This window comes from Condylura cristata, unplaced genomic scaffold (genome assembly GCF_000260355.1).
Source record: "Condylura cristata isolate star-nosed mole 26May11 unplaced genomic scaffold, ConCri1.0 scaffold00004, whole genome shotgun sequence".
Classification (NCBI taxonomy): Eukaryota; Metazoa; Chordata; class Mammalia; order Eulipotyphla; family Talpidae; genus Condylura; species Condylura cristata.
The window spans coordinates 54794090-54818199 of NW_004567105.1; the positions used below are offsets into that span (position 1 = coordinate 54794090).

The 24110-nt window shown below is 36.5% G+C and overlaps 1 protein-coding gene across 4 annotated transcripts in view; it reads left to right on the plus strand.

Moving 5' to 3' along the window:
- LOC101621854 (chromosome unknown open reading frame, human C3orf67) overlaps positions 1-24110 on the plus strand; it is a 181920-nt gene that overhangs the window by 115654 nt on the left and 42156 nt on the right. For 3 of the 4 annotated variants that reach the window (XM_004676021.2, XM_012720660.1, XM_012720661.1), the window contains 2 exons: positions 10224-10427; positions 20831-20892. In XM_004676021.2, coding sequence (XP_004676078.1) covers positions 10224-10427; positions 20831-20892 — 266 coding nt within the window. The remainder of the gene's footprint in view (positions 1-10223; positions 10428-20830; positions 20893-24110) is intronic. The other variant, XM_012720659.1, reaches the window with a different exon arrangement.

Below are 24110 nucleotides of genomic sequence, written 5' to 3' on the forward strand. Positions count from 1 at the left end.
GAATATTTGTATTTACTGAAACTGATTTGCAAACTGCTTGGTAAACTTCTTTCTTGTAATGTTCATATTGTAATAGAGAGCTCTATTGTTAAGTTCAAATATTTTTAATTAAGAAAGAAGTAGAACCCTCTGGGTAAGATTGCAACTAGGTAGATAGCTGGTAATTAAACTTTTCCACATGTATAACTGCATTCAAATAATTTGGAATGAATCATTTTAAACCTAAAAATGTCATTATGTGCATCTTTAGACAAACAAAAAATGTCTGTAACAGATTTTGTGGCTCCAGAAAAAGTTTGAGCTTTTTTAGGAATTGTTATTTTCATAGGAAAAACAAAATACCTACCGGTTATACATTTCAGGTATTCTTTTTAGAAAAAAAAAAGTGACTTTTTATGGTAAAAAAAAATTACATAAAATGAATCACATAGAACTTTTGAGTTTAATTTTCACATTTTCATTTTTGAAAATGAAAACCAAATTATGGAAGGGCACTTTCAAAGATATTCCAGGCTATAGTATATTGTGAGAATGTTTTATTCTTTTATTGTCAGACCATCTTCTTTGGCTAATATAAGTGGGTTGGTTTCATTGCCTTCCTAATGAACTTCAGCCTAGTTAGGGCATGGCCAGCATCATAATATTTTTAGAAATAAAAGCTTACTATTCTATGCAGTTTGTGCCCTACAAACTTAGAGAAATATGAATGTCTAAATTATTTCAGAATTTTAAAACATTGTTCCACTGCATAAAATTCTGCATTTTCTAGGGTATATAATAGTCTTTGTTCAAAGCAAAGCCATCTGTCTCTCTTTGAATTTGCCACTCAAATATACCATTTGCAGCTGTCTTTCCAACAATACCCCATTGTTTGAAGGGTTCAGAAATGTCTTCTGACCGCCAACTTGCTTCAGCTACAACAATGTTGCATTGTTTAAAAAAAACCTGTTTGGGGGTCAGTTTGCACTGTGTATTTTAGTATGTTCATCACCCTGGCCCAACTGTATGGATTCACCTAAGGTGAGTCTGCCTTCTTTGGTTGTTTCCACCTCAGGTGTCCACTGACATGTTGCCCTGGGCCATCTGAAATTACAGCCTTCCCCACACCACCATCAGAAGCTTCCCCAGTAGGTTCTATGACAAGTCAGTCTATATTTTCATTCTCCAGAACAAGAAGTCAAGAGCAGTAGACCTCATGGTTCAGTATACCAAGTCAAGTCACACAGATCTGGACTTGAGTTCTGGCTTTGTTTCTTGCAAGTGTGACCAATGACATTTTTCTTTACCTCTTTGAACCTCAGTTACTTAACCTATACTTGGAGAAAATAATATTTATTTCATAGGGTTGATGTGATTATTAAATGAGATAATACATGTGACACACTTAGCCCATAATCCAGCAGAATAGTTTCTTTTATCTAATTCTGAGTAATTAAAAATATAAACCAGTATGCCTGGCATTCTAAAACAAATGAAACATTTTCAAATTTAATAAAACTCTAGAAAGAAAGTATTGGTTCTTTTCAATATATGATAGCCATATGTGCCTCTTGTCTCCTGTTTATAGTTTGTCGAGTGTGAACATAAGATGAATTAACAGATAACTTCTGCCAGGTTTACATGTTGGGTTTTTTCAGGGATACACTGAGGCAGGGTATGGTCTCTCTCCAGTCATTCACAGAGGCCACCCACCATGTTCACATGTAAAGGCATAGCTTCATGGTCGAAAGGACAGACTTGGATAAGACTAAGAGCATTTCCTATGCCACAGTGAAAGCCATAGTAAGAATGCTTCATTTAGTCAATTGACATGCCTACCAACTAACAACCTTTAGAAAAGAGCCTGATATTTCTTTTTCTGTTAAAACTGCAACTTTTCTTTGTCTCTGAAAAGGCCAGGTCTCCTATCTCAGTTTTACTTCTCAGTGTCTCTGTATTACTAAAGCTGCACAACAATGTGTGCTACCAATAAAAGTATTTGAATTAGGCATACGAATTTCCCAGGTGAAACTTGCTTCTAACACCACCTTCTTTTGGAATATCTTCCAATCCAGCTCATGTTGATGCTACAGAGTTTCTTGTTCCTTTCACTTTCTTTATATCTAGTGTGTGTAATTTCCTATTGACCAAGGCAAAGTGATCTAGCTAGAAATGTATGAAAAATAAAATTTGGGGGATGATACAGAATTGCAGAAGTTAAGAGAACATATTTTTGTACTCCATTTCTGGGCAGTTAGGTGTTCAACCAATGTGCCAGTTACTCATATGAAGAGGAACAATTTCAAATTCTCTAAAGTTTTAGAAATTGAATATCAACTACCAAAAATAAGAGATATCAGAATTATTGATGAAATTGCATTGATTTTTTTAGCCAACACATCATAACATTTCATTGTCAATTTTCCAAATTCCAGTGCTAAGGTGAGGCATCCTGTTAGCCAAATATTAAGAAATCACTTCTTAAAAGTTTTAATTTCCCTTATTTTGAATAAGAGCAAATCATACTTGCCATATTCCTACTTTTTTAAGAAGCTCTAGTCTGACTCTTATTTCCTGAACACACTGAGATCTGAGGTCTTTGATTAAGAAGCTTGTTTGTGTCTTTAAGGATTGAGAATGTTGCCATGTGTCAGGCCTCTATAAGGTGCTTTACACTCAAGCTCCAGCCCCCATCTCTCCTCACAAAAGGACTTACCTTTTATCCCTGTTTCACAGACCAGGAAAAGAGAGACTAAAGCTTGTTCAAAACCAGTAAGTGCCAAAGCAAAGTGTCAGGTTAGGGCTAGAAAAGCTAAAGTACCTACCACCACCACCACAGAACCACCCCACTCCCACTGAAAGGCACTAAAGAAATTCTGTGATCATTTGAGAACTTAACTTCTATTGCCACTTCAATCTTTGGAGTATTTTAATAGGAAGAAATGTGTATATGTTGATATAGCAGTCACTCACTGTAGTAAAACCAAATTGTTTTTTATTCTAGAACAGTTCAAACTTTAAGTTATCTTATCATTCCAGCAACATCAGTTGATTTCTGTTTACATTTGTGTAAGCAGCCTCAGTACTTCTGTAATTCTTGGTTCTTTAATATTTTAAACTACCATTTACTGAGTGGCTAGATATGCTGTAAATGGTCTGTCCTTGAATATAATAAAATATCTTTTCAATTTGGTTTTATTAGATTCCTTCTACTTATGGAAGTACACTGCTCAGAAGACAGGTGATGGAAAACTATTAATTGTTTTCAGCTCACTTTAAAATTAATAAGTTAACCTTTCAGAGACTTCTTTATGAAAATTGACAAAGCAAAATGTATGGAGTATGTTTCTATTTAGGTCATAGATTAAAAGGTTATTCTACATATATACTGTGTATATGATCATGTATTATACACATGTGTTAATATACATGTGTATGTATATACATATATGCATGTGTATACAATTGTATGTATGCATTGATATATGTACCCATGTATGCATGTGTGTAGATATATGGATGTCTCAATATATAATTGATAAAGATTGTTTTAATGTCTCTTCTGCTTTCCCCCAACAAAACAAGAAAAAACCATATATACGATACAAAGTTATCTCTCTGCAAAGAATTTTGCCACTATTGTATTAAATTACCCAAGAGTTGTCTACCAGAAACACCCTTAAAAGGATTAGTATGCCTAAGTAATGACTTGTAGACTGAGCCAGGGTTGTGAAGTGTCTCCAGGGCACATGTTATAGATGTTTGTTACAGATATTTCAGAGGTAGCATTGGGTCTAGACACAGTGAGAACCATTTGACTCCATTGAAATAAACACAATTCAGACTGAACAGTTGATGTTTTTAACCTTGCTCCTGGTTTATGTTTTTTGGTTTTTTTTTTAAAGATTTATTTATTTGTGCATACAGAACTGGGGTACAGGCCAGAGGCTCAGGGGCGGTGAGAGGCTTCACGAGAAACAGAGTGGGGAACAGAACAGGCAGATGGATGAAGTACACTGCTGAAGGGAGCAGCGGGTGGGTCAGGAGAGGTCTGCCACACCATGTGGTCACCTCCGGGGCAGGCGGGAATCGAACTCATGTGGAAGCAGCTTTAGATTCTCAGTGCTGTGCTTTAACCCGCTGCGCCACCAGGGAGGGCGCTGGTTTATGTTTTTAAGGTGACATAGCATCCATTAAATTTAGTAATCATTTACAAGTTGTACTTTGTACTGTGGTTGGTCTTTACGTTTTGATTTACCCCTCTGCATAGTGAAGACACATGCTGAGAACTACCATATTGGGAATGAGTTAAGTGCTCAAGTATGTGTCTCTTCTAGCTGCTCTTTTCTTCATCCTTATTGTTAGGAGTCTTGTGTCCCCGATGGATCAGAGCAAATTCTCCAGTAGAATGTGTAGCTCAGGAATTTGCAACAAGTCTTAAAAGAATACTACTTGGGGAACACTAATTTACTACAGCTATTTAAAATGTCAATGTAGAATTTAAATGCTGTCTGCAAACAGCAATAGGGAAGAAACTAATCCTCAAATTAAAATGCTAGTTAAAGTGTAAAATTGATTTTGGTGAATGGACTTCTACTACTTTTCTTGTGGTCATGTTGGGATTCAAAAAAATTTCCAAAACTTTCTATTTGTACTTCAAGACTCTTAGTTAAAAAAAAATACAAATTTGAAACGAGCAATGATACTGACCTCCCAGCCACCTTTACAAAATGCCAGAGGTTAGTAGGGTGGGGGGTGAGGGGAGAAGGAGATTGATTTTCTCACTAAGACAGTCTAGATTGAGCTACCAACAACCCACTACTTAGGAAAAAATTTTCTTGAGTCTTAATCTTTGCTGTTGTTGATTACAGAGAAGTGCGTGCGTGTATCAGACACGTTTACCCCGATGAATGTCTGCGAAAGGGCAAATCCATCTGAACATCACCTCAGTCAAAAAAAGGAACAATGTACACCAGAAGCCCTAGTGTGTTCCCTCCCTGTCACTGTTTCTTCCTATCACTATCTTCTCACAACTTTCCTAGCCTGAGACTAGTTTTACCAGTGTATACACTCATCTGTCTAGTTTCTCTCACTTCTCTCACTTAGCATTTAATTTGTGAGATTCAATACAGCACTGCTATATGTCAATAGTATTCCGCTATGTGACGTCACACCATTTATTGATACTTAGCATTCTTGGTGGGCATTTTGGTAGTTTCCATTTAGAAATGATTAGGAATATGCCCTTTGGTAAGATCTTAAACTTAATAAAATGGGCAAGGAAGTGAAAGTCACTGGTCTTACAAGGTTTAAATTAAATTCTTGTAATTTTCATCCTTATTACTTTGGAACAGGTCTTGCTGATTTTACTTTTTTTAAAGATTTATTTATTCATACAGAACTCGGGTACAGGTCAGAGATGCAGGGGCAGTGAGCGGATTCTCCAGAGACAGAGTGGGGAGCAGAACAGGCAGATCTACGAAGTACACTGCTGAGGGATCTCCTCTGGGGCAGGCAGGAATCGACCTCATGCGGTAGTGACCTAGGCTTCTTAGTGCTATACTTTAACCCGCTGCGCCACCAGGGAGGACCCTGATTTTACTTTTAAAACAGTAACATATTAGTATGTATAGCCTTCTTTAGTTCTTTGTTTGATAGAAGTTCTGTTCTAATTTGTCCCGTGTTTTCAAGATGCTATTACATCAAGGTCCACCTTCGAGATCATGTCCTCCATAAAACCTTGACTAATCCTACAAAAACTGACCTTTCTCTTTTCTGAAATTCCAAACTATTTGGTATATCTCCATTTCTCTCATTGCTTTTTATATTATACCCTAACAACCACTATCCCCTTTGTAGTAACACTTTTTGTGTCTTGCTCTATTACTTGTGCCAAGGATTGTTTGGTAGACTCTCATTTAGAGTATTTCCAAGAGGATGTCCCCTTTGCCATGACTCAGGCATTCTCAATGCAAACCTGATTCAGAAAGAGTTTCACAGGTTTTGTAGGCTCCAGAATGAGAATAATGACCCAATTATCTTCCAGTTCTATTACCTTCCCATCCATAGAGACTAGAATAGAATGAGGCTCTTGATCTGATCTTAATCACTTGACTGTGTCTTAACTTTGCTCCACTGTAAATTTAACCCGCATCATGCACAGTTCAGAAGAACTGTTCTCACTGAGGTTCACCAATTTCTATAGGAAGATATTTAACTAATTAAGCTATTCTGTCTTAAAAATCTACAGAAGAGAGATTAGGCAAAGGGTATCAGCTAAAAAATTATTTTTGTTTGTTATGTTTTACAATTTTCCTGGAGTTAGCAGCTTTTCTTTTAATCATTATCAGTGCCCTTATGTGACTATTTGATACTATACCTCAAAATATGCTACCTCATTTTATATTCATTTTCTTGTAACTCTTAATTGTCCTTCTAGAAATTGTAAAGCCTGTGAAAGCAGGGGCCACACTTTACTTGCCTTTGTAACTTCACTGCCTTCGGCTCCCAATAATGTCTGGGGAAAGATCAAGGAAGATGAACAGTTTGAATGGTTTCACAAGCAGAGGTCTTACATGGGAATCTGATCACAGCTTAATTGTATATAGCCTGAGCACATTGCTTCATTCTTTAAAAAAAAATCTGATAGTCTTTCCCTTCATTCCTACAAGGATATTTTGTGATGAAGAAATTGGATTATACATAATATTTTGAGTCTTTCAGAGACAGAATTACATAAAGCACTTTGCCTCTCAGCAGTTGCATAATTTAGTTAGATGACATCTTGTGTTGGAGTCCACTTTAATGTGAAGACTTTATTGCAAACCTTTAAAAAAAATTAATAAGCGATTCAGCCTTTCTGGTGATTTTGAAATGGTTTAAGAGAATGAAAATCAAGAATGTATCAAGAGACTAAGTTAATTACCTGTCTCTACCACAATTGCTCTATTCATGACCCTGGAGAGAGTTGCTTCTCTCTGCTCATTTGTGGTTGCCCCCTTCCAGTGTGTTGTCAGAATACATTTTACTGTTGTATGAAATAAAATCATGGAAATATACAGTTCTAAATGAGCTTAGCACATAATAGGGTCTCAGTAAGTATCTATGGGATAAGTGAGTGAATCACTACATATCGATATAATGTTCAGTCAGGTATTAGTGCTCCAGCCTGTGCTGCAATACTTACATTTGTCATTGTCCATTACGTTTGTCAACAAGTTGAATTATTGTCAAATGCAACTTTAGACTTCTGTGATGCTTTCTCTAATTCTGCTGGGCTGCTAGACCCTTCTGTTCTATGTTCCTCAAGTATTATTCAAATTTCTGTTATAATGTTGACCATAACACATCGTAGTATTCTCTTCTATAAGACCTATCATGTCTCTTCTTCTGGACTGTGAGCTCCATGAAGACAGAAGTTACCTTATTTTATTTATATGCCCAGTTCCAAGAATAGTACAGAATGGATGAAAGACTGGACGGAGGGAGACAGAAAATAAGTGGAAAGAATAATTGTGTGTTGATTGCCAACTCAGTGGTCTTCTTAGACATACATACTCACAACAGAAGATTTGTGCCAAAGAAAATTCATGGGACTTCAGGAAGAAAAATTTTAAGTTATTTCCATTTATTTGATTATTCAATTATTTGAATTCTTATTTTTGTATATGTTTTACTTACATACATACTGTTTTAATATGGCTGTACTAGTGTTAAATTTGTAAATAAGTATACTAGAAGATATGTATTCAAACAGTTTTTCATAAAGATACAAACCAAAAATTTAGAGTCCCTTCATCTAGCTCTTTGTCAGTACTATGCTCAATATTTGAAATATACCATTTCACTTATCCCATGGGAAAGCTGATGAGGTATATACGCTGTGGTTCCATTTTACAAATGAAGAAGCTGAAGCCCAGAGAGGTTAAGTAATTTTCCCCGCTCACATGTTCCCTGTAAATGGTAGAACTAGGGCCCACACTAGAGCTGTCTGACTTAACTACCGCTCTCTCATGTTTTTCTGTTGGAACCCCTGCGGGTACCCCTCAGGCATACTACAGGCGGTGGGTTAAATAAATAAATTGAGTGGATAAATCAGTAACAGTGCATACATATTAAAGCTTTCTCTTAAAGAAAAATTGTGAAAATGAACTTCCCTTTTCAATAAAAAACATAGCATTGGCAATGATAAGCCAAACAACACACCTATTATGTGACACATTCAAACATCTAGTTCATTTTGACAGAAAGCCAAAGTGGAAGACCTCTTGGCACTGTTTGTTGTTGAGTCTGAAGTTTAGCTGTTGGTTTCATTTTCAAATTCAAGAGGGTGTGTTGGTTTGTTTACTTAAGATTCTATATTCATCACCACTTCCTAACTGCAAAACATTTGCATCACTCCAAAAAACAAACAAACAAAAACTCATATACATTAGCAGTCATTCTCCATTCTTTCTTCATCCCAACCCCTGGTAACCACTAATTTACTTTCTGTCTCATATTTGCCTATTGTGGATATTTCATCTAATGAAGTCATATAATCTATGACCTTACGTCTCTAGTTTCTTTCAGTTAACACAGTGTTTTCAAGGTTCATCCATGTTGTAGTGTGCCTTTGGGGGAGATTATTTTGCTCCAGTTGGCCTCACTGACTTTCTATTCATTTCTTGTGTATGTTTGTTACTTGTTATTCTAGCTGTGTAATCTCTAGTGGGACACTTTAGGAAAAAAAGATTTTCCAAAAGTTGAAGAGTTTGCTTTTTATATGAACACTTCTGTAATAGCTTTACATTGTACTTTCAGAAACGTCATAACATATAAAAATAAATTCATTTCGGGAGGGGGAGCTGGGACAGGGATGGGAGTGGAAAGCAGCTGCATGGCTTCTCAGGGTGGCAAGTTGTCTGAACTAGGAACAGTAAGAGTCTCAGTGCATTCTCCCAACAGCTTTTCAGAATTCTCTATGCCATATTTTTAGATTGCAAGTTTTTACATTCCTCAAGTCATGATGCTACTAATGGTATATTAAAAACTTATATTGTCAAAGGAATAACAAAAATTAACTTCATAACTGTATTTTTCTATTTTTTTATGCCCCTATGAGAACACATAAAGAAAAGAAACAAGAGAAGGCTATAGCTGTCTCAAAGGGTCTTCTAAGAAAGTAAATGTAGAGGATGGAATACTTAAAAAATTGTAATGTGTCATGGAGAAACCTTTTTGAACAGTGCTTCCAGATATAGAAGAAAATTTCAAGATTGTTTTTAAGTTATAAGCCAGTTCTGGGTGTGAATCACACAGCTCATAAGCAATGTTGAAATTTACATATACTTTAGTTTAAGCCAAAGAGAAAGGAAAGGTTTGAAATTTCCATATGCCAATTTCACCCTCTACTGAAAAGAGTATTTTTATTAACCTCCAAAAATTTGTAGTAGTAATCCACATGCCAATAGGTCACATATATAATAAAGTCCCTCTCAATGTAAGTGTTTATTGTAGCTGCAAGGTCTTTCTGGGTTTCAGACCTTACATGTTCCCATCTTATCTTCATTTTATTGGATGGCTTTTAATAGCATTGGTCATTTTCAGCTTTCCTCTAAGCTGAATGTATTTGATCATAACTTTCACAGTGATGTAATCCCTCAATTCCTTGGTAAACTGCATTTTAATGGAGAACAGTTTTTCTTTTTAAAAAAATAACTGCTTTGAATTTTTATCTAGTCAATCTTCACATACCAACCATGGGAAATATAATAAGATAGTCATGGTGCTTTACTTTGTAGAACTCATAACCTACCTGTGAGCTCTAAAAACAATTCTGTAACTGCAGTAATGACAAAAACTAAATACTTAAGAATTTATGTACTCACATAATGCAAGAGGCAACCAAGCTTGTGGTTGCCAGAGACTTTCCTGAGGAAAGGACACATAATTTGGTAGTTAATGGAGACCTAAAAAGTTAACCAGTTAGTTCCTGGCCATGGAACTAGCTTGTGCAGAGACCCTAAAGTGCACATAAGTTTGATGCTTTGGAGGACCATAACAGATAGTATGGCTAAGGGGTTAGGTGCAGAATCAACAAGTAAGGCAGGTAAGGTAAGCATCCTATTAAAGCACATTAAAGACTTTAACCTCTGTGAGTGGGAAGACTTTGAAGAGGTTAAGACTGACAAGTACCATTTGACAGTAGACCAAAATTAAGAAAGGCCAACCGACTCTTTGTCACTTTCTTCTCTCTTGTTCAGGAATATGACTGGAGAAATTATCAACCCAGCCAGATGAGTGAATCTGAGTTACAAATGCTAGCAAGCTTACGTAGGCAACAGAATGAAGAGCTGGAGGACACTGGGGCTTCCCATGGCCTGAGTGCATCCCAGGTTGACAACTGTAATGTCAGCATAAGTACCAGCAGCGATGACACAACCACCTGGAACTCCTGCCTGCCACCGGTGAGTACCAAGCTTCACATCTCCTTTTATTGCCTTAACAGGGAGCAACAAAGGCCAGAATTGCCTAGGAAAATTAGGGCCTGAAGGAGAATGTTTCCTGTTGGACAAACTGAGAGCCCATTCTGAAATAGTGTTTTGGGCTTGGAGGCATTGTCTTTTCTTATAGTCTCTTACTTACTTTCAGATAATGTGTGTTAACTATCTGATGATACATAAAGAAAATAATTTTACTGCAGACTCTGCATATCCCATTGCATTCCCAGCTTCCAGCTTCTATAAACCCTGGCATGTAGAAGGCACTCAGTGATTATAACTAAATATTTGTTACATATTCCTGAAACAACATGACTCATGATCAACAAGGAAAAAACCTATTGATGTATTAAATATTGTTCAGATATTAGGGTAGAAAAGAACCTTCTGTAGATGGTACCAGATATTCACTGTCCATGTCTGAAGGCCATGAGAGGCAATGCAGGTATTTCAGTAGCTTGTATGTTCCCATTTCTCTATATAGAAATTACTTTTAAATATGACCTTTCATCCTGTCTGTGAACTGTCCAAGGAGTTGAAACAGACAACTGTCTTCCTGTTTTTCAGGTGAAGAAATCAAAGTCTGTACCCAAGCTCCCTCATTGAATCAGTGGTAGAACCCAGAGCAAAGTTCAGTATTTCTAGTACTTTTCCAAAATTTCATCATCAAGGGTTTTATGACTTAGAAAAACTAAGCAGAAACTTCAACAGAACATTCTATATAGCATAAGACATCTCATGGTCATTATTATAATTATGGTAATTAGAGCTACCATCTCTTTAAGCACATAGAGACATTTTAGATCTCCATAAGCCCATAGAACGTTTACTTCTAAGACCACATTCAACATGAGATCAAGCATATTTAAAATTACATTTTATCCAATAGTAAATGTAACTCTTTTTTTTAAGATTTATTTATTTATTCACACAGAACTGGGGTACAGGCCAGAGGTGCAGGGGCAGTGAGAGGATCCACCAGAGACAGAGTGGGGAGCAGAACAGGTAGATCAATGAAGTACACTGCTGAGGGGAGCAGCGGGCGGGTCAGGAGAGCTCTGCCGCACCATGTGGTCACCTCCGGGTTGGGCAGGGATCGAACTCATGTGGAATTGGCTTTAGCTTCTTAGTGCTGTGCTTTAACCCGCTGTGCCACCAGGGAGAGCCCCAATAACTCTTTTTTTTAATGATACAGTTCTGAGAAGAAACCAAAATTGTATAACTTGGACTGATATTTATACATAACTATATAAAGGTTAAGTTTAAGTGCAGTGACAGTGAATATTTTAAGTGTTTTATTAAATATTTATCAATTTTGAAATGAACTCTTAGTATTTTAAAGCCAATTGATTTCCAGGTCTCCAATGTCTGTGTAGACCTTGGCAATCTCAGAGCCCTGGCACTTGGCCTAACAAGTGTGTTATCTAATATATCCTTACTGCCATCTGATATGGCCAACACTGTTGAGTTCCAATTTCCAGACGAGAAAGTTGAAACCCTTGAGTAAAGTCACTCAGATTTAGCTTGGTTAGATTTACAAGTGTGAATTACTAACCACCATAATACGGTGACTCCTAAAATGTGACTTGTTAAATGAGTGCTACCGATTGCCAGTGGAGGGTGAAGTTTCTGCTCTGGAGAGAACTCACTTGTCTTTATGAAGGAGGAATTTAAACTGACTCTAAGGAGCTGGGGGTCGGGGGGCAGGAATTATGTCAATTTTTCATTAGTGTCAGTCCCACCCCCCAGGTTTCTCTTGCCTTCATTGTGCTTTCATTGAAACAAACATTCAAGTATGCTTGACCTTGCCAGACCTCCAACAGAGGCCTTAACCTCCCAGAAAAAAATAACCCTTTGTGCTGGTTTTTCAGAATATATTTATAACAAGATCTAAGAACATAAGAGTAAGTTGGAGATTTTTGCCAGTGCAATTTGCAGTGGAATTGAAATATTGCCCATCTTATAAAATATTCCTCAGCAGTCATTTAAACTGCAAGTAAAAAAGAGAACAGTGGCCTCCTGAAAGAGCTCATTCTGTCATGAAGTAGCTGGGAGACCAGCACTACAAAGGGCAAGCTGAGGAATGATTATTTATGGACTGAAAAGACTGAACTCTTGGTTGCCCTGGATACCATGTTCTCATCACTGTCCTGTTCTGGCAGGGACTGAAGTCTCTCTCTTGCATGTCAACTACTTCACTGTAGGAGTATACAGACCAAAATAACCCCACCGGTAATGAACTTAATAACCCCCGTATGAGAAATTGAAGATAGTCTGTTTTTTAGATAGAGAAATAATTGAAAAGCAAGCCTACCTTTGGTATTCATAAGATATGTTTATTATTTCATCAAATTTCATCTATCCTAATATTGGTGCTATCACCAAATGGAAAATTGTATTCCTTAATGAACTCTGTATCTTGTTACTCATATAGAGTTTAAATAGAGCAATTTACAGGAACCATCGTGGTCTCCATTTAAAGAGAGAGCCTATGACTTTCTCTTTAGAAGCTGTATAGGGACAGCAATAAAGAAGAAATGAAAGAATTCATCACTTTATCATAATAATATCCTGCATTTCTTAGATCTCAGCAAATGACACACCATCCCCTCTGGCCTCAGACCAGAAATTCAGAAGAAATCTCCACTTCTCTTATTCCTTCATTTCCTATGCCCCACTGGTCTCAAATTCTGAGAATTTTCTCTCCATTTTACTTTTGAACCTTCACTACCTAACACCATAGACTTGATATTTATTTTTCATCCAGATCCCCTCAAAAGTCTCCTGATATCTCTGGACCTCCAGTCCAAGCACTGTAGGCTGATGATTAGGAATATATGTTCTGAAATAAAATTGCCAGGATCCAAATCCTTATAAGACCTTTGTCACTGTATATGAGACATACTATTTAATAAGTAAAGTCTGGTTGTTGTTATTATGATTGCTGTTGTGATTATTCATAGTAGTGATCTTTCTAAACCCTAAATCTGATCTTTTTCCCCCCTCTTTCATGACTCCCAGATTCTATACTTGGGCATACAGATCTGCCCTTAATTTGAGAACACGTCCTTCCTCTAGCCTCATCTCTCATCACACCCTATTTTGTGATCTGTGCTTTAGTTCCCATTGTAATTACTTGTGCCTTGTACCTAAATGTCCCTCAAAACTTAGCTCCAAATCCCTTTATGTCCCTTCTTCCATCCTTTTGTAAGAGCAAGGGATTTCTCCAGAATCACTCTCACCACAGCTGAGCTGGTCTGTATCACATTAATTTATCCCACATATTTTTTGATAGATATGATATGCTGTGGACTGTGCTAGGGATTCAAATAAGGCTTTACTGAACCTTAAACTGTTCTCCATATTGAAGGGAAGCAGAAAGTAAACAGTTCACTGTAACTCAGGGTAGTGAGTGATAGGAGGAGAACAAAGACTTTTGGAGCACGTGAGAGGGGGCAACTAATTCTGCCTGTTGTTCTCAGGGATGCTTTCACAAAGAAGTTCCAAGAAAGCCAGAATTCAATAACGAGTGCAATTTTACCATATAGAAAGAGGGAGAAATAAAAATTCCAACCTTCTGACAAGGGACAGAATTAAATCTGTGCAGGTGAGAGTAGAGTTTCTCTCTCAACAAGATAACCTCCTCTTAGTATCTATTTTTCTCCATCAGTTTGAACATAACTTGAAATGAGTTTTTGCTGTCTCTACCCACCCTGCACCCAACATTCACATAGAACACACTCTTAACAGCTCCATGGCTTGCCCATCACTGCCCCGGCCTTTGTTCAGGTCATGCCTTTGCTTATGATCTTTCCACCTTCAGACCCTCTAATCCTCTTATCTACCAGGAACACTCCTTATTTTCCAAGAATCCAACTGAGAGCTAACTGCTTCATGAAACCCTTCCCAACCTGCAACCACCCTGTACAGAATTATTTGTTTTCTTCTCTGGGTTACCATTATTTTCATGCTTAATAATAGCATTTATGATACCAGTAACCATTGTTACAGTAGCCCTCCCCTCAGACCCAACAGTGAGCCTCTGGAAGGCAAGACCATGCACAGTGCAGAGGTTGGCATGAGGGCACATTCACTCACTGCTATTCAGTCGCTGGTTGAATGAATTAATCAATAACATAAAAACCTTCCTTTTTTTTTACTCTAAAATAGTCTTCATCAGAATTCCTAAATAAACATCTGCTTTGCTGAAATAAATCCTGAATGATGCAGATAATATTTTTTAAAGATTTATTTTTGCATGCAAAACTGGAGTACAGAACAGAGGTGCAGGGGCGGTGAGAGACTTCACCAGAGACAGAGTGGGGAGCAGAACAGGCCGACTGACGAAGTACACTGCTGAGGGGAGCAGTGGGCTGGTCAGGAGGTCTGCTGCACCATGTGGGTCACCTCCGGGGCAGGGATCGAACTCATACTAAAGAGGCTTTAGCTTCTCAGTGCTGTGCTTTAACCCACTGTGCCACCAGGGAGGGCCCTGATGCTGATAGTATTTTACATATTTGATAAATGGATATTCATTGAACACAAAATGGAAAATTTCCCTCTGGGCAGGATCTGATGACCAATAGTAAAAAAAAAAAAAAACAAAAAAAAACAGAAGTCTGGAAGGGTCACATTATGTTCAGCATCTTTGCCTAACAGCTTCACACACATTGCAGTCTGAAGCCAGAAAGCCCTTTTGGAGTAGAACACAGTCTTTAGCAAAATCTATTGTGTTTACTACAAGCTTTGATTCCTCAGCTTTCCACAGGATCTGTACAATTCAGAGTAATATGTCCTATTTAAAAGGTGTTTAGATATAATAAATTAGTCATTTAAAAGTGTAATTAAATGTAGCCATATTTCTCATCGCAAATTGGCTTTTGTAGGCATCTCTTGCTAAATAAATCAAGCCTACTAAGAAATCCATTGGCCTTTGACAGACAAATTTTTCAAAGTTTCTAACTTAGAACCAAATTCAATTAAAACAATACTTTACAATTTCTGTGGAAAACAGACTACAAGTAATCAATTTTGGAGGGTTTCTCTAAGGAGTAGCCCTCATGAGATTGGTTTCAGAAGTGGGCTCTAGGCAGCCTTAGGGAAGGAGTTAGATGTTAGTTATAATAGATTCTTACATAAATATTTTAAATTTTATAATAGTTTATTTTTACATATTTTTGTGCATTTTTCCATCTCAGTTGCAATCCCCTTGGGTTTCCATCACCAAATCACCCATGTGCCATCACCATTATCCAGTGCATTTCCCTCCTCCCACTCACTGTTTTTGATCCCATTCCTCACTCCACTCCCACAAAATGTATAAATTTTATTTTAATGAAGCATTTTCATCTATAATAACATAAAACCAGTCGTGTATGTGTGTGTGTGTGTGTGTGTGAATGGAAGGTGAGGGGACCACATTTTAAGGAAAAGGAATAGCTATTATAAGCACAGCTTCATGTGATGAGCAAAAGAATATGGATTCTCCATCAGGCAACCTGAGCCCAATCCAGTCAGTGGCATGACCTCCTGCAAAATGTGCAGAATAGAGCATCTTCCTCAGACTGGCCTGGTGAGATCTGAATGACTGGCATGTGCCCAATGCCTGACAGAGGAAGTGCATACTAGCTACATCTGCTGCTCCTCAAAGGTTATTCTCCTCAAAGGGTCACCTGAATGATCAGAAAACATTTTTCTCTTTTTATGACCACTAAAGGCAATAATGGTGGACAAAAGTTCTGTTATACTTGTTTTGAGATAAACTTAAACATTGGAACACAGAGCTTCACCATTAGACTCCTTTATTATCACAGTATTTCAGTCAGTATTTCCATATCTTTCTGACCCATCTCTAAACAGGATTCAAGATATGCATGCTTTGTGAGCATGCTACCTTATGAGCAAATGCCCCAAAGCTGTCAGTCCTTGAAGTTGAGAATTTCCTTTTTTCCAATATCAAGCACATGAGTCTCCTCAGCTTGTTAAAAAAAAAAAAAACCATCATATACATCCATCAATATGGCACATTGCAGAGCACATTATTTGGAGAAAAACCGGACTTAATAAAATCACAAACATATGGTGAGGTTCTCAGACAAGTTATTTATGGTCTTGATTAACCTTGCAACATTATTGCCATTTTCATAGGTTTTCTATAACAACATAAAAATATTGTCTTTACCTTTAACACAGCAGGATTATCTTATCTCCTGCTCTTTTATTTAGCCTTCACTTCTCTCCCTCACCCCAAAATTTCTAACGGCTGGATCATGGAAAAGCAAAGCTTCTTGTGCTTCTGGTAGTTATGTGAGTGCTGTCTTCCTGAGCTTGTGCATAGCAACAGTGCCACCAACAGGACCAGGTCCTCAGTTTCTAAGATCTTTTCCTTTTCTTTGCTCTATGGCGTATCAGCTCAGCGCTTTACAGGATGATTGCTACCTGCTGTGTGTCCAATATGTAATATACTGGCATTTCAGGCTCTTTATAAGTTAATAGGTCTTAATTTTTTGTGATGTACAGATTCATTAACTTCTCAGCACTCTTTGGGTGTAATGAGTATTCCTTTAATCCTCCCAAGCTGAAAAGGTAAGTAGTTGACTGTGCTACGCTGCAAATAAATCAGATGAGCAGATGTTCTCATACCACCATAGAAATGATATACGAAAACTGATATTAGAATCAGTGTAATATCTATGCTGTCAGGAGAAAATATTGAAATGCGCGAGTTGTTCTGTGTTTAGTGACTATGAAAGTCACCCCGTAAAATAAACTTTCCTCCTCTTAGTATGATCTTTTAGTTTGTTCCAAATTTAGTTTTGTAGCAAACTTATTATTTTATAGCATTTATTTATGTATGCATACAGAACTGGGGCACTGGCTAGAGATATGGGGAGGTGAGAGGATTCATCAGAGACAGAGTGGGTAGCAGAACAGGTAGATTGACAAACACTGCTGAGGGGAGCAACAGGCAAGGCAGAAGTCTGCCCGGCCATGTGGGTCATCTCCCTGGCTAGGGACTGAACTCAAGCCTTGCAGTGCTGTGCCTAAACCCATTGCACCACCAGAGAGGGCCAGCAAACTTTTTTTTTTTTTAATTTTTAGTATATATGTACATGTCATGAGAATGAAATCAAAAGAATATAATTTATGTTAGAGGATAGCCTTATATTTCAAATAAATGCATTTTAGAACAATTCTTTTTCCCTGCCATAAACATACTGATTTTTTGTTATTCAAAACCTTAGGTATTTACTCTAGGTGAAACTTCCCCCACCTGGATTAAGCACTATAACCTAGTGGGTATGAGGATACATAGTGGAATCAGTAGGGCTCAAATTCTGGCTCCACTACCTTCTGGTTGGCACAGTTTCTGAATTTCCTCTTCTGTTAGGTAGAGCTATTAAGTTAATCTGTTTCATAGAATTGCTATCAGGACCAAAACAGATAATACAAAAATTTAACAGAATAAATCCTCAATATCAATCACCATTCTTCTTCTTCTTATTATTATTATTATTACTGTCACAGTTATTTGTATTGGTTGTTATTATTCCCTTGCCTCATCTTATGGTATTCTCTAAATATGGCTGAATTCCAAAATCAAAAACTGAATTTTATTTTTATTTTTTTTTTTAAGATTTATTTATTTATTCGTACAGAACTGGGGTACAAGCCAGAGATGCGGAGGGTGAGAGGATTCACCAGAGACAGAGTGGGGAGCAGAACAGGCAGATCAACGAAGTACACTGCTGAGGGGAGCAGCGGGCAGGTCAGAGAGGTCTGCCTCGCCATATGGATCTCCTCCCGGGCAGGCGGGGATTGAACTCATGCGGAAGTGACTTAAGCTTCTTTGTGCTGTGCTTTAATCCGCTGCGCCACCAGGGAGGGCCCAAAAAACTGAATTTTTAAACTTGGATTTTTATGGGATGTCACCTACATAGTAAGAGGCAAAATTAGTTTACTGCTGCCTAGGTGTAAAAATGTATTTACTTGTGGATGGAGACATCTGACTTCAGATAGCCCATCATATTGTCCCCAACCCACTTTGCTTGGAGAGCTTTTAGAAACCATTAGGCACATTCTCATTTTCATTTGGGCCAAGGAAAACAAAAAGACTTTATCTAAAAGAAAGCTTTCAAAGAATCAAAACAAAGTTATGGAACTAAACTATCTTGGAACTTTTTAGTTATGTCATTGTCACTCATGTCACTGAGTTTTATTATAAAATTGGGAGACATATAAAGAATAAGAAAATTGGGATCACCCAGTTTTGTATGGCATCCACTCTGAAGAAAGACTTGCTTCACTTTTAAACTGGATCATTAGCAGTTAGGGTTTATAAGTTAGTTTGCAGCAGTTATATTTATAAATCACAATGCTCCACCGTGTTGTAGTATTATTAAAGTTAAGTTAGTGAATGAACTGTTTTTGGATGCAGTTCGGTAGTTAGTTTTCAACAGTAAAAATTAAGGAGTAATACATTCAGACTGAGTCCCATAGCCAATAATTATTTTAACTGAATATTTTGTTTACCTTTCTATGTATTCATGTCAGCAGTCCTTACTCCTTCAAAAAGTTTCCACTGGTTATTTCTTCTTTGTTTTCTAACAATTCAGAATCACTGTGGATATGAATCTTTCATTGATTGCATTCGCTTTTACTCCTTCTAGCGTTGGATCTATTTATATAAGCATGAGCAAACATGGAATGGGGCCAGTCGGTGTAGTTAAGTGAGAGCTAAGTCACAAATGAGACTGGATTCTGTAGCCATTTCTATTCTCCAGAGAATGGAGTTAGTCATTTGAAATAAAGGTCTGGAACAGGTGTAAATAGAATTAATGGTGTAGAATTAAGAAAATGGGAATTTGGCTGAATATCAGGACTATGATGCTTAGAGAATTATGGAAAGACCTCTGAAAGTAAATAAGCAGAGTCCACTGGAGGCCCGAGTACAGTGGAAATACTAGATGAATACCAATGAATGTATTATCAGTAGTATTTCTGCAGCAGTGTGAGTTAGTCAGGCGCTTTGCTTGCTAATTTCTTTTTTGCTGTGAAATAATAAACCCTAAATCATAGAACTAAATTTCACTTGCAAATTGCTAAAAGTCTTATTTCTCCAGAGAGATCAAATATGTCTTATGACATGTTTTTCCTTCCACTGTTCTCCCAGCTGTTGTTTCTTATTACTGAAATGGTGATGCATTGATATTGGTTCAATTACCAAACTATCTGAGTACATTTAAATTCACGGTACATCACAGATAGGCTAAGTGACTGTGATTATCAGACAGGGTGTTTGATTAAATTAAAAGAACACTTCCAATAGATTATTTATTGAGGAAGATAGTTTATCCTGAAGAATTCCCATCACCCACATCATTAATATTTTAGGGGACATTTAAATAAGGAATATGTGGAAGATAAAGGATATGTGCTCAATATTTCAACACTGTTTTCCCCAGTTGAGATCAGCCCTGTGGGGCCACATTATGGATAAGAAAATCTTAATGCCATCCCCACTGGGTAAAGAAATAACTAAAGTCCTTCGAATGCAATTCAAAATATACTAAATTTAAACCTTTAATAAGATGAAAATCTTATTATTATAGTTAACATGATTGTTAACTACATAAGGAAAATACTTGGAGCTGATGTTTGAGAAGAAACTTGTGTCAAATATGATCGAATTTTCTTCTTTTATAGGACCAAAGAGAAAAACAAACATCTGTTAGAGATAAGTGTTTAAAGCTAAATGGAATATCATTGTTTGACTCTGTTTTTTGATGGTTTTGTAGAGGGAAAAGTTGAAATTTCACATTTTTGTTAAATTTTCGCATTGTTTTTTTCACTGCTTTGATTTATGCATGAGGTTTCATTCTACACTTGGGAAAAATGATCACACTAACCTAAGATTGACCTGAAAAATTCCATTAATTATAAAAGATGTTATTCTTACACATTTACTAACATTGAGATATAAATATATATTCTATATCTCTAGGTCTCTGGGTTATAGCTGGCATTTGTTATGCAACATTAATTCCAGAAGATATCTTGTTTTGAGTTTTCTATATCTGGAAATATCAAACAATGTCAACAGCATAAAAATTCCACAATGTGTATAATTCCACACATGAACTTTAATTATAACATCGATGCTATCTAGTTAAATGACTATTTTCTCATTTACATCATTTTGTTATTTGCTGGATCTCCCAAACAGCCATTGACTTTATTTAAAATAAACTCAGCCTCTTCTTGCAGATTGCTTCTTAAGAAAAAAAATCACAACAATGAGAATACATGTGAAAGCATATGTAAAGTGCATTATGCCAATTAGTCCCTCACAAGTGCCTTGTCTTTTATAGCCTGTCAACCAAGGTCGTCACTATCAGAAAGAAATGAATCCACCTTCTCCTTCTAACCCCAGGTAAGGATCATTTATAATCCAAATGGTTTTGTTAAAAAAAAAAAAGGGGGGGGTATTAGAAGATTGTTCATTTTTCTTGATTCCATGAAATTGTTTTCAAGAACTTTCAGTGTTCCTTAGAAGTCATCATTTGGCCTACTTCTCTTATTCAGACTCCAGTCCTGTGGTCCACAGTTAATATAGGTTGAAGTAACACCTCTGCCTTTTACTAACTACGTCTTTGTGCAAGTCATTTAACTCACTGTAATTCAGACATAGATTATCGCCTCAGAGTGCTTTGGAGAGGATCAAATGAACTAATACATTAAAAATTCTTAATACATAGCAAGCTATCTTTGTTAATTTAATCATCATTATTCTGTTTTCATAGATATTTCAATAAGGATTTGGTGTTTAGTGTATTTTAGAAATAAATCTTTATACAACCTAGTGTCTTTAAATTTATCTAGATAGCTAATGAGTTCATATGGTCATTGTCTTTTTTCATAAGTTCAGAACTATTTCATTACTTCAAAATGTTATTGGCATGTGAGCTATGTCATGACAAGAAAACCTCATTACTTTGTTCCATTCAGGATAAGTATTCTGAATTATATGTTTATATGTGATATATTATACATATATATATATATGTAGCAATATTCAACATATGTAGTATTATATGGCTTTCTTAATAAATAGCTAATAGGCAGTTTATAAGTATAAATGAGTTACTACTTTATTAGTATTATCCTAGGAGTATATTGAAAGTTAATCTATCTTGAGTTCCACCCATAGGGTCTCAGTTGTAATGCATCTCATTATCAAGTGCTCACTTACACTGTGGCTGTTCCATGGAATGGCCTGTCACACCAACAGTAGCACTGTAGCTTGGGCTCTAAATATGATATCTACAACAGGTTCTGGATTAAGACCCACTGGTGGTGGTATCAAAAATAACTTAGCTAGGATTAAGAAAGAGGAAAAGATGGAAAGAGGAGGAGAAACTTGTTAACTAATAACAGCACTATTCAGGGCTGTGCCCTAGAACCCACGGGCTGTTAAACCTCAGGGAAAGCTGACACTGGTAACGGGAAGGCAGGAGCCAGCCACACAGTGTCCCAACTCCACCGCTGCCTACATTCTCCTGTCTGCCCCATTCTTCTCTCAGGTCCCAGCTTTCTTTGCTTCCCAGTCACATAAGGCTGTTGGACAGCTCTTAAATTTATGTATTGCAGCTCCAAGTACATGCCAAGATTGACAGACTATATCTGGATCCCAATTCCTATTTTCAGGAGGAGAAAATAAGGTGGACCTAATTTAGGTCACTTACCTACTTCTGGTCCAGTCCAGACGCAAACCAAGCCATGTAAGACTCACATAGCTGCTAGGAGACCGCCTACATAGCTTACAAGACTTTTAATGGAGCCGAGGATACTCTTGACATATGTAGTATAAATGTTGCTTATTAGTGATATTTTCTAAGTGGGCTTATCATTTGATCTATTCATTCTTTCTTTCTCTTCTAGTAGAAGGAATTTTCCCTATCATACATTCAATTTATCCTTGAACAACATGGGGGTTAGGAGCTCTGACTACCAAACCACGGGAAAATCCATGAATAATTTATATAAACTTAGTGTATGTAATTTATATAAATTTAGTACATATAACATATATGTTACATATAACATATATTTAGTGTGTGTGATTTATATAAATTTAGTACATGTAACATATGTGTGCTGTATTACTAAATTTATATATATATACATGCATGAATATATATAATAAGTATAATGAACATCCCTGGTAATTGAAACTGTGCTTGTAGAACTATGGATAGGAAAAAAATCAGATATAAACAGCCAGACAGTTCAAACTTGTGTTGTTCAAGGATCAAGTGTGAATACAAGAAGGAATTCAAACTTGAGATTGTAATTGCAGTGTTATAAAATGGTGTCTCAACATTCTTAAAATCCCTTGATAAGTGAATTTGTCTCTTGCAAATTACAACTCATCTAGAATAGACTACAGACTCTTTTTGTCCATTGGTGAACTTTCAGGGTGATTAGAAACCCAATTTTGGTCCAAATTATAACAAAGTTAAGAATTTGTAGTCTGAATGAATGAAAGTGATAGTAAGAAGTGTTATGAAGTAGAACCCTTTGTTTCATTAAAAGGAGAGAGGAAGCCTAACTCTCATCCTAATTCTGCTATTAATCTAATATATGATCTCAGATGAACCTCTCTGTCTTTCCTGACCTCATTTAATAACATGAATACCCTCATGTGTAAAGGAAAGGGATTTAAGATACACACTCTCTGTGGACACGTTCAAACTTATGATCCTGTGCTTTAATGAGACTCGTTAGAGACTTTACATCCAAAACCAATTTCACTATCAAAGAGTGGTGTCCCTACATAGAAAGTGTACTCCAAAATACTTGGTTAATTTTTTAAATTGATATTTAGGTATGGCTATGTGATTTTAAATATTTCTTTTAAAATGTGATGCTCAAAGATAGAATATAAGAAAATTTACAGACTCAATGATGTATTTTATTTAGCCAATTAAATTTTCATTCATGTAGGAAGAATTAATTCACTGTTTCATATCATAAAAGCCAAATTCTAAAACACAAAATAAAATGCTGTCAATCCATTTGCTGGTAAGTTATCCACCAGTTTCCTAGAAAATTGTTAGCTGTTCAGAAAACCTGCAGATTACGTGGCTTGGCTCTGGGCTCATAAATCCAGAAGCATGGGAAATTGACAGAGGCATTATTGGGCCATAAATAAAAGATATGATGAAATTATGAGGTCAGCATATATCACTGTATAAAAATGGGATAAATTGAATCATGTAATACACATTAATTTAACTCAAAATTGAAAGCAATGAATCTTTTTAAGATTTGTATTTATTATATTTCTAACAAATAGTATCCTCTGCTTTAGACAGTACAATACAGACTTTAAAAATTAAACTTTAAAGTTAAAAGTACTTATAATAAACATGAACAAATATTTCAGAAATGAAAAGGTAATCTTAAGTCTACTCTTGAAGAAACAAGCCTCCAGCCTGTATTGATACAGGATACAGAGGCTCTGAACAATACATAAGAAGCAGGTATGCCCTGAATTTCCTGATTTAAGTGTGTTGTGATGAGAGTAATGCACATATGTGAGGATGGGGAGCAAGTATGCATGCCAGACACGAAGGGGCTGTATGTACG